Source organism: Piliocolobus tephrosceles, chromosome 10 (assembly GCF_002776525.5).
Source record: "Piliocolobus tephrosceles isolate RC106 chromosome 10, ASM277652v3, whole genome shotgun sequence".
NCBI classification, from domain to species: Eukaryota; Metazoa; Chordata; class Mammalia; order Primates; family Cercopithecidae; genus Piliocolobus; species Piliocolobus tephrosceles.
The window spans coordinates 3,016,993-3,028,221 of record NC_045443.1 but is presented as its reverse complement, the minus strand read 5'-3'; the positions used below and the strand labels follow the sequence as shown (position 1 = coordinate 3,028,221).

Here is an 11,229-nt window from a genome sequence, read left to right as displayed (position 1 = left end):
GGAGAGGGGAGAGGGGGTAAGAGGGAATTCAGTTGAACTTCATTCATTTTTTTTTTTTCAGCATCCAAAATTTTTAAAAACTTTTTAGGTTTAATGTTTTTGGAGAGGTAGTACATTCTCATCGCTTAAAAAGAGAAAAAAAAATACCTAAAAAGGCTTATGGTGAAAAGTCTCTCCTGCCACAGCCCTTATCTGCCTAGTCACCACCTCCTGTAGATAATCCAGTTTCTCGAGTATTTTCTCGGAGATTCTTAGTGCAAATTAGTTATGTAAATCATCAAACACATTCTTAGCCCTTTTCTTTTTTTTTTTTTTATGGAAAAGGTAGCCTATTCATCAAATTTTTTCCCCGTTTTTTTTTTTTTTTAACTTTACTGGTATTTGCTGACTCTTATTTGATTCCAGAGCTTCAAATGTCCCTCATCAATTGGACCCTCTTCCAAGTGCAAGTCCAAATCAGTTCAGCTTAGCTTGGAGGGAGCGGCTGCTGGAAGGAGGGCTTTCTTCCCATGGAAGTTCGGATTTTTCTTTCAAACCAGATTGGGTTTTTGTGCCAGGTGGGTTGGCTGCATCCCTGCTGGGCTGGATACCCAAGATTACATGTGACATCATCAGTCCCTGTCCTGGGAGTGAACCTGAGGGTAGAGAAGCCATAAGTTCCTACAGGAAACATTTCATGCCTGGTAAGGAGCCCTTTGGCTCCACCTCCTGGTTCTCTTGAAGAGATGCAACGGGCGCAAGAGACAGACCTAGGGGCTGGTGAGGGTCCTCCTCCTACCTGTCCCTCCCAAACAGCCAAGTCCATAGCAGTGATGACCCCTCCCTTCTCTGGCAATCACCCCCTTTCCATGCGGGAGGGAAAAACCCAGGGTCCCCTCTCCCGCACAGTCAGGAAGGAAGAACTGCATGGTGGTACAAGCCTGGAGTCCTAGGTCCCCTAGGGCCTGGGTTCGAATCCTGAATCTGCTCTGGACTCTCCAGGTAACCTTGGGTCAGCAACTTAGCTTCTAAGAACTTTAGTTCCCTGAGCGAACTTCACAGAAATGTTGTCAGGATTCAACAAAATGATGTATGTAAAACATCACATGGCACTGGCGAGATTTTCACTTAGCCCAAGTCTGGCTTTCGCTCTGGCAAGTGGTTCTCAACACAAGTGGTGTTGCCTCTTAAGGAGGGCACAGTAAATGTGTGGGATGGTTTTTAGTTGTCAGGGTACTGTGGGGGTGCCGCCGGCATTAGGTAGCTCCAGGCCTGTCCCTTGAAGTGCAGGCATGTTCTGCAATCACAGCTTTGCACTCTGCAGGGCTTTCCAGTTTATGCCACACATCCATGATTCTGCTTAGGATTCTCTGAGCTCAGAACATAATTCCATTTTGCAAATGAACACATGACATTGTTTTGCATGGTTTTCACATACCTAAAAATTTCCAGGAATACAACTGCTGTGTAAATTGACGAAAACTATACCTTGGAGTGTTTAAACTTGGCTGAGAGAGGTTCGCATTTTGGAAAACTGGATTCCTGATGGCGATGCTTTTTGCGGTGTCTGGGTCACTCACCGTAAGTGTCACATCATGGTTATTCTGCATACGTGTAAGTATGTGTGTGTGTTTATGTGTGTGGGGCTATTTATACACAGTTATTTTAATATACTGATTTACCCCTTATTTCAAAATGACAGATATAAAGTGTTGACAGTATTCAGTATTGTCTTACTTCCTGTGAACCCAGTTGTCTTACTTCCTGTGTTGTAAGTGTGTACATGAGAAGATCTCATCAGTTAAAAGTACCTTCTGGTATAGTTATGCCTGAGTATTTACATATTGGAAATATCTGCTTTTAATAGATTTTATGTTAGAGTGAAGGCATTATATTAATATTTTGGAAATTATAGGAAAGTTATATTATCTATAATTTGCATTCGGGATCATAGTAAAGGCAATATAAACTCTTTGCTATAAAAAGGGATTGGGGCTTGATAGGGTCAAGAAACACGGCTCTTGGAAGAACAAAAAAATTTCATCCAAGAGGGAAAGAATCTCAGGGGATTCTCCTTTCAGGGCCTTAGAGCAATCCTACAGCAATCAGGTTTATGGGAAACCTACACTTTGTAGACTTTCCTTAGAAGTTCTTCCAAACCCCTAAGCATCAGGGACTCGCCTGTTACCCTATGGAAAAAGCAGGGTTGCACCAGATTTCCAGCCTGACATTCTGTTTCTGAGTTTGTGCAGGGCATTGCACCTGCGTCCCTTCTAACCAACAGGGCCTCTGAGTCCCGCAGGAAGGGTCTGAAGGCAGAACTCCAGCAAGCCGAGGGGACTCAAGAAGCAAGTCTCAGGGGATGCATCCACATTCTAAGGGTGCCAGCGCTGGAGGAGAGGCAGGCCGAGGAAGGCACGGCCAGGTCGTGGCCGAGGTGCGGGGTCCAGGGAGCACTCACCGCCCGCAGGGGGCACCACCTGGTCCAGCAGCTTCATGCTGGTCCGCTTCCAGATCTTCTTGATGATGGCCCGCAGCTCCTCATTGGCCTGTTCGAGGTTCCCTGCAGGGCGGAAAGGATCCTCAGCCCCTTGGTGGGCCTCTGATGGGCTGGGTCCCTCTGCGTAAGGTAGGAAGCCACAGATGGTGGCGTCTGCCCCACGCGACCTGACACATCAGTTTCTTTCTCGCTGGCTTCACTTCTCCCCAGTCTTCCCGTTTTCTACCTCCTTCCTCTTCCCCTTCCTCTCTCCACCTTCCTTCCTTCCCCCTTCCCTCTCGTGCCCTGTCCAGTGCCATTCCTCTCCCCTTCCCCCTCCCTGTGGCTCAGGCCAGCCTGGGGACCCCTCCGCCCGCACTCAGTGCTCTTCCATGTGGACTGAGCCCAGCGCCCGGGCAGGAACAATGGCGGCCATGCGCTCACCAGCTGGAACACGTATGGCCCCGCCACAGGCAGTAGGGGGTCCCCATGGGTGGCATTTCTCATGGAACTCGTTGGGCAGCCACAGGGAACATGGATGCCTGGAGGGTACATCTGTCAATGAGGGCTCTGTCCTGAGTTCCTCTACTTAGATGCCTGCCCTGTGCAGCCTCTGGGGTCCCAGCCTTACAGTGGTGAAAAAGGAAAGCCGAGCCTCCTTACAGCTGTAAGGGCAGATGTGGGGGGCAGGATTCTAAGATGCTCCTCACCAGGGTATACATGCTGCCAAACCCCTGGGCCCCTGACCATCATAGATTTTACTCCTGAGATTAGGTTATATGGCACACGGCCCCTGTGACCTAAGACAGGGAGGTTAGGCCGACCTGACCTAGTCACAAGCCCTTTAAAAGCAGAGTTCTCTCCAGCTGGCCTGGAAGAAAGCAAACACTCATGTGGGCTGAACTTAGTGAGGCTGCTTCTAGGAGCTGAGGGGGTCCCCAGCTGTCCACCAGCACGAAGGTGGGGACCTCAGACCTACAATTGCAACGGATGAATTCCATCAACAACGTGATCTCCCCCAGAGCCTCCAGAAGAGACCATGACCTGATCAATATCCTGGATGTGCCTTAGAAGAGCCCAGCTTCACCACTGCTGGACTTCTGACCTGCAAAACCATGAGCTAATAACGGGGTATGTTGTTGTTGTTGTTGTTGTTGTTGTTTTGAGACGGAGTCTCGCTCTGTCGCCCAGGCTGGAGTGCAGTGGCGTGATCTCGGCTCACTGTAACCTCCACCTCCTGGGTTCAAGCAATTCTCCTGCCTCAGCCTCCCGAGTAGCTAGGATTACAGGCATGCACCACCATGCCCAGCTAATTTTGTACTTTTAGTAGAGATAGGGTTTCTCCATGTTAGTCAGGCTGTTCTCAAACTCCTGCCCTCAGGTGATCCGCCCGCCTCGGCCTCCCAAAGTGCTGGGATTACAGGCGTGAGCCACCGCGCCTGGCCAACAGGGTATCTTTTTAAGCTGAAAAGCTTGTAATGATTTGCTTTGCAGAATAGGAAACCAACATGGGATGTTTACTGCTCTTGCATAGGACTGGCAGCTCAGTATCGTGGTGGAGGGCTCTTGTGTCAGACTGCCTGGGTTCAAATCCACCTCTGGGGCCACAGGGCAGAGCATGCAGAGGTGGCAGTAGAGGGACTGACGGAATCCCCAAGCTCCCTGAACGCCAGATCCAAACAGGACCTGAAGGCAGGGGACGACTCCCGGGCCCTCCAGCTACGCAGGCGATCAATCTCCTTCACGGGAGAGGTAGCTGGAGGTTTCTGACACACGCAGGACAAGATCCTAACACACACGGTATTCAAATATACTTTGCTTCCATACTGGGCTGAATGGTGTCCTCCCAAAATTCATGTCTGCCTAGAACCTCAGAACGTGGCCTTCGTTGGAAACAGGGTTTTCACCAACGTAATTAGTTAAGATGAGGTCATTCTGGATGAGTCCAATGTGGCTGGTGTCCTTATAAGAAGAGGAGAGGAACCAAGACCCTGGAGGCTATGTGAAGATGGAGGTGCAGATGGCGTGATGCTGCTGTGAGCTAGCGCACACCGGGCATCGTCCACAGTCCTCAGAAGCTGGGAGAAAGGGTGGAAGAGATTCTCCCCACAGCCTCCAGAAAGAACCAATCCTCCTGACACCTTAGTTTTAGGCCTCCGGCCTCCTAAACTGAGAGAACTTTCGCTTGTTTCAAGCTGCCCAGTTTGTGATCATTTCTTACAGCAGACCTAAGAAATTAACATAGCTTCCAAAAGGACCTTTCATTTATTTTTATCAGCCTTAATTTATTCTCATGACGGTCTATGTCATTGTGGAAGTTCGCCGACAATTGTTTCATGTCATCTGAGTATTTTTCAATATCTTCCTTCTACGTTCCAAGAGAAAAGCTTGTTTGGCTTGGTACTGGACTTGGGATGAGAGCTCTGGTTCTCTGAGGTAGGTGTTAATTTCTCCCCAATTCCTTCCAGGCTGAGAAGTCTGAAGGGTGAGGACTGATGCAAGCCTTATCTTCACAAATGTAGGTGCCTTCTCCCATTTCTTTCTAGTTGTTTCTAAGACTTGACTTTGTCTTCCTTTCTTAAGATTTTAACAAGTTTGTGGAGGGCCTGTGTCTGATGAAGGCTCACCCTTCGGTGGGGGCATTACGGGCCCTTTGGTAGCTGTTCTGAAATGTCTTTGTGTTTAAAAGATAGTCTTTAATTCTTGACATGATTGTAGTTCCCACATGGCTGGCTTCTCCCCTTTTCTCTGGAACTCCTATTTCCTCAGAATTGGGTCTCTGCATTTGATTGATCAGTCTTTCGCATTATTACTAGCTATTGGTCTTCTTTAGTTGGCATGTGGCTTGCTTTGACAGTGAACCTTCAACCCTGCTGAATCCTTGCTTCCATACCTCCCTGCCTTTTGTTCCTCTATGGAACAAAATCTTACATCCTCAATTTATATTAAGCTTTAAGTATTACAGCATATTCCTCCTGGCAGTCATTTATATCTATCTCCTCTTCTTCCCTCGGAACATAGGGTAGTAACACTCCTTGCAGAAAATTTGGAAAGTAAAAAAACTAAAGGAGTAAGGTAGATGTCACTGCTGATCTTTCTACTCATGATAATCAGTTAACATACGAACACATTTTCTTTCCAGTTTTATTCCTTGTTATACACATGTATGTGTGAATTAAATGTGTGTTTTGGCCAGGCGCGGTGGCTTATGCCTGTAATCCCAGCACTTTGGGAAGCCCAGTCAGGCAGATTACGAGGTCAGGAGATTGAGACCATCCTGGTCAACATGGTGAAACCCTGTCTCTACTAAAAATACAAAAAGTAGCTGGGTGTGGTGACACATGCCTGTAATCCCAGCTACTCAGGAGGCTGAGGCAGGAGAATGGCTTGAACCAGGGAGTTGGAGGTTGTAGGAGGCTGAGATTGCGCCACTCCACTCCAGCCACTCCAGGTGACAGAGTAAGATCCATTAAAAAAAAGTGTTTTTGTTTTCTGGTAGTCAGAAATAGGCCTATTTATACCCATTTCAGATTGAGTGATTGCATTGGCTACTGATGGTGTATTTTTTTTAGCCTTCGCTTTTTTTTTTCAGTTTAGTAGCGGAACTTGTCCTATTTTTATTTTTTATTTTATTTTATTTTTTCAGATGGAGTCTCACTCTGTCGCCCAGGCTGGAGTGCAGTGGTGTGATCTCAGCTTACTGCAACCTCTGCCTCCCAGGTTCAAGCAATTCTCCTGCCTCAGCCTCCTGAGTAGCTGGGAGTAGCCTCCTGAGTAGCCTCCTGAGTAGCTGAGTAGTTACGGGTGCCCACCACCATGCCTGGCTAATTTTTGGTATTTTTAGTAGAGACGGGGTTTTACCATGTTGGCCAGGCTGGTCTTGAACTCCTGACCTCAGGTGATCCACCTGCCTCGGCTTCCCAAAGTGCTGGGATTACAGGCGCGAGCCACCGTGCCTGGCTCCTATTTTTATTTTTTTAAAAATCAGCTAATCATTTTGATTTCTGTCTTGGTGGACTGGTTCTTGTTTCACTTCATTTCAAATGTTTCTGTTATTTTTTTCTGAAGGATCTGACTGAGAGAAGGCCCATGTCTGGGTTATTCAATGAATTAAATTCCCAGATGTCATCACCTTTCTCTAGTCTACCAATGAAGCAACAGAAGTAGAGACAGAGTAAATGGCTCATACTCATGTCATTAGTGAGACAGCAGGGATTTGGATTCGAGTCTGCCATCTCCCTGCCCAGGGCCCCTTCTGTTGCCCCAGAGGAACACACTGACGGACAGCCTGGGCTTTAAGCTGGAAGTGTAGGCAGGGGGAGGAAGCATACTGCTTGTCTCATCTGTGTTTTCTGTAATTACTACACCAGTGGGTTTGAATCATCTCTGTAGCTGGTTCAAAATGCAGATTACTGGGCCCCATGCTCGGGGATTTGGCGTCATCAGATCTGCGTGGGTCCCTGAGACTCCGTAGCTTAAACAGGTGTCCAAAGCTGATTCTGCAGCAGGTGGTCTTTTGACTGCGCTCTAGGAAACACTAGACACTCCAAGGCTGGATACGCTTGGAGAGAAATGGCATCTTCTTAGGAGTATTTAATACAGCCCTTTCCACAGTGGTTCACAAACTCTTTTTTTTTTTTTTTTTTTTTTTTTGAGACGGAGTCTCGCTCTGTCGCCCAGGCTGGAGTGCAGTGGCCGGATCTCAGCTCACTACAAGCTCCGCCTCCCGGGTTTACGCCATTCTCCTGCCTCAGCCTCCCGAGTAGCTGGGACTACAGGCGCCCACCATCTCGCCCGGCTAGTTTTTTGTATTTTTAGTAGAGACGGGGTTTCACCATGTAGACCAGGATGGTCTCAATCTCCTGACCTCGTGATCCACAAACTCTTATCCATCATAAAGTGAGCAGATTATCTCACTCAGGCTGCTGTTAGCCCTTAGGGTGCCTCGTGAAAACTAGAAGGGCCCCTCCAGGTAGACACAGCCCTGAGGAGGCCCAGTCTGAGTAGGTGGCACCGGTGAGGTCTGAATCCTCACCTGTCCGCTGGCTGACAGCCTTGATCCAGGCTCAGCCCACACAGTGTGTGCGATGACCTCCACCACAGCCACTACTTGTCACTATGTCCCCTTTCCCACACATGTCTTCCCAGCACAGTCCTATTAATTTAATGAGTTGAGCATTTGAGACGCCCACCTGTAGCCAGTGTTAAGTCCTTTTAGACAGGGGTTGGTCCTGCTTCAGCTAACACCCGTCTCCTTCTGTTTTGTGAGCTATACCTCTGACTTCAAGATACCACCAGAATGAGTCCCAGAGTTTCATGGAAAGCGAGAGTTCAAGATGAATAAGCCGGAGCAGGCTTGTCCAGCCTGCAGCCCATGGGCCACATGCGGCTCAGGACGGCTTTGAATGTGGCCCAACACATATTCTTAAACTTTCTTAAAACATTGAGTATTTTGCGATTTTTTTTTTTTTTTTTTTTTTTTTTTAGTTCATCAGCTATCGTTAGTGTATTTTATATGTGGCCCAAGACAATTCTTCTTCCAATGTGGCCCAGAGAAGCCAAAAGATTGGATACCCCTGAGCTAGAGGCAGGGAGACCCTTCAGGAAGCAAAGAAGTCGTGAGCAGGCTGGGGCCCTGTGATGTCCTGGAGCGCAGGTCACCCCTGTATCCCCGCTCGGATGCTGTCTGGGGCAGGAAGGTCCCTCGAGTCCCTCGAGCACTGTGCAGGCTGCCGAGCTCCTCTCTGATTGTCTGCTAGACCTTCTGAGTGTCTCTCCCAGTGCCCACGGGCGCCCTTACCTTCTGTTTTGATCCTCAGGGCTGTCCTGACCAGGGCAAACAGGGTGGCATTGAACATGACTGTCCCGTCGCTGTTCAGAGGCATGTTCATGGAGACCAGGCGCTGCGGGGGAAGGGGAGCAAAGCCGGTGATGATGGCAGGCAGTGCTTAGGGGACCACAGAACACCACGGCAGAGTGATATGGTTTGGATCTGTGTCCCCACCCAAATCTCATGTTGAATTGTAATCCCCAGAATTGGAGGTGGGGCCTGATGGAAGGTGATTGCATCATGGGGTGGATTTCTCATAAATGGTTTGGTGCCATCCCCTTGGTGAGTGGGTTCTCATGAGATCTGTTTAAGTGTGTGGTCCTTCCCCCTTCTCTCTTGCTCCTTGTCTCTCCATGTGATGCACCTGCCTTCCCTTTGCCTTCCGTCATGATTGGAAGCTTTCTGAGGCCTCCCCAGAAGCAGAATGCTGGTGCCAAAGCTTCCTGTACAGCCTGCTGAACTGTGGGCCAATTAAACCTGTTTTCTTACAAATCACCCAGTCTCGGGTATTTCTTTATAGCACTGCAAGGATGGCCTAATACACAGAGGATGCTGGGGGAGACACGCAGCTTGTGTGGGTGCTGTTGGAGTGGGCAGTGAGTGAATGCCCCCTGAAGCATTCCAGGGAGAATCTTGCCTTTGCCACAACTACTTTTACCCTCCTCACAGAGTGGGAGAGGTATGAAATTTGTCCTATTAGACCTTCACTTCCACAGAAGGATGTGAAGGCCACCCAACCTTGCGCCCTTCTCGAAAGTCTGCTCAGGCGTGCAGGTATGCTCTCCAGCGGCAGCAGAGACCGACTGCACGCCAGCACATGCTGGGAGTCCACCTGCCAGGCAGCATTCGCCCACAGCCCAGAGAAGAGAAGGGAATCACAGGAGCTTTGCCTGCAGGAGATGCTACATGTCCTCTCTGTGTATTGCCAAATACGCTTCTGCATCAAGCTGGGGCAGAAGCCTGCTGACGCTGGATAGTGCTGTCTTGGCCTCTTCTTTCCTAGCACACCCCCAGAACAGGCTTCCCTGGCCCTGAGCTCTGGTGTGGGGCCTTCAGCATGCACTGGGTCACGATGAGCAAGCGTGGTGTGAAGCTCAGCACGGCATCCATGCCGAGGGCATGCTCGGGGGGCTATTCGTCAGCTCACACGGTGACCTCCTGCTAATCTCAATGTCTAGAAGGGTTACACTTTTCCTGAGTGACCAGATCTTGGTGAGTCTCATGGATGATGTGAACTGTATCGTGGCCACTGGAAAGTTTCGCATCCAGGCTTCAGCCTGCCCAGGCCCATCCGGAGGCCACAACGGATGCACCTTAGCTTCCTCCAGGCTGCACCCCTGCCCACCCTCACCTTGCATGGTGTTTATACCTCGCATTTATTTTATACTCCTTTTTTTCTGATATTTTCTATGCCCTTGGAAATCTCTTAAAATCTGTTTTTTTTTTTTTTGGAGTAAAGTAGAGGCACAAATGAGAAGAAACTCAGTAAACAGAGCACAAGTAGAAGGTTCTATGTTCCCTCAGTCTGTGTTTTCCATGAGTGGATTCTCACAGAGCCGAATCCTCCTGCCATGTTTCCTCCTCTCTCCAGCCCTCTGGTCTCCCTTCGCCCACCTCTCTGCCAGCTCATTACTGCCCCAACAAGGGGCACAGAATGGCCACAGAAGAGAGGAGGGGAGAAATGGAAATGACACTTTTTTTGGGGGGGGGGGGTCATGGTCTCACTAAGGAATCTGAGGAAAGTGAGAAATCCTCCCCTGGTATGCTTTGTATTTTAGTGATTTTATGTACAATTTTAGGACTCACAGACCCCTGAAGTCAATGCCTGGGCTTTCTAATTGCCCTCCACCTCCAGGAAAAGAATGCCTAACCCCTCTAGCCTAGGCTGGGGAGTCTCCCACCCCAGGATGCCCGGATGGTGCAGTGGGATGGGCTGAAAAAGTCCTTTATCCAGGACTGGGCCCCTGGCTCACTGGGACAGGAGGCATTCACTCCATTATTCCCTTATAGAGTCTGAGAATTTAGAGCTGGAAGGATCCTTAAAATATAATCTTTTTTTTTTTTTTGAGCTGGAGTCTCGCTCTGTCGCCCAGGCTGGAGTGCGGTGGCCGGATCTCAGCTCACTGCAAGCTCCGCCTCCTGGGTTTACGCCATTCTCCTGCCTCAGCCTCCCGAGTAGCTGGGACCACAGGCGCCCGCCACCTCGCCCGGCTAGTTTTTTGTATTTTTTAGTAGAGACGGGGTTTCACCGTGTTAGCCAGGATGGTCTCGATCTCCTGACCTCGTGATCCGCCCGTCTCGGCCTCCCAAAGTTGCTGGGATTACAGGCTTGAGCCACCGCGCCCAGCCTAAAATGTAATCTTTAGGCACATAAACTAGTATGTTCATTCCCTTAAAGGATCACAAGAAATGGGCACTTCGCCTCCCCTCTTTTCCCTCTTCCTCCCATGAACCCAGTTATCTCTTACTTTGCAAGCCACGCGGTGAGGGCACAACTTCCCAAAACCCAGTGGGGGCTGAATCCGCCGGAGGAGGGTCACCACATCCAGGTGTTTGATACGACCCCTAGAAGAGGAAGGAGGGGAGGGACAGGGCATCAGAGAGCCATGGTCTCTGCCAGCAGCCCAGGACGCATGCACCTGAGGGGTGGGGCCCACTCACATGGGCAACACTGCAGTGTGTGGTGGCCCTATTAGTCACATCCAGTGCAGAGCTGCAGAATTGCATGGCACAGCCCCGAACCAATATACATATACACGTGTTTAGGTTTTAATGAATACTTTTCTGCCCAAGCTATGTTCAAAGTGGAAGGGATTTTAGCAGTGCAACAGAATTCTCAATACATACTTGCTGACTGAATGAATTAACCTTCTGACCAAAAGGTATTTACTGAGGGTCAGCCGAATGGGATTGATCTTTAGACCAGAAGCAGGAATGGAGT

At 49.2% G+C, this 11,229-nt stretch overlaps 1 protein-coding gene across 1 annotated transcript in view; it reads right to left on the bottom strand.

The window, feature by feature from the left end:
* The window catches only part of CACNA1C (calcium voltage-gated channel subunit alpha1 C), a 640,117-nt gene that overhangs the window by 18,659 nt on the left and 610,229 nt on the right, over window positions 1-11,229 (bottom strand). The window contains exons 39-41 of the mRNA XM_026447798.1: window positions 10,757-10,853; window positions 8,259-8,361; window positions 2,441-2,542 (exon numbers count right to left, since the gene is read on the bottom strand). Of these exons, the coding sequence (XP_026303583.1) occupies window positions 2,441-2,542; window positions 8,259-8,361; window positions 10,757-10,853 (302 nt within the window). The remainder of the gene's footprint in view (window positions 1-2,440; window positions 2,543-8,258; window positions 8,362-10,756; window positions 10,854-11,229) is intronic.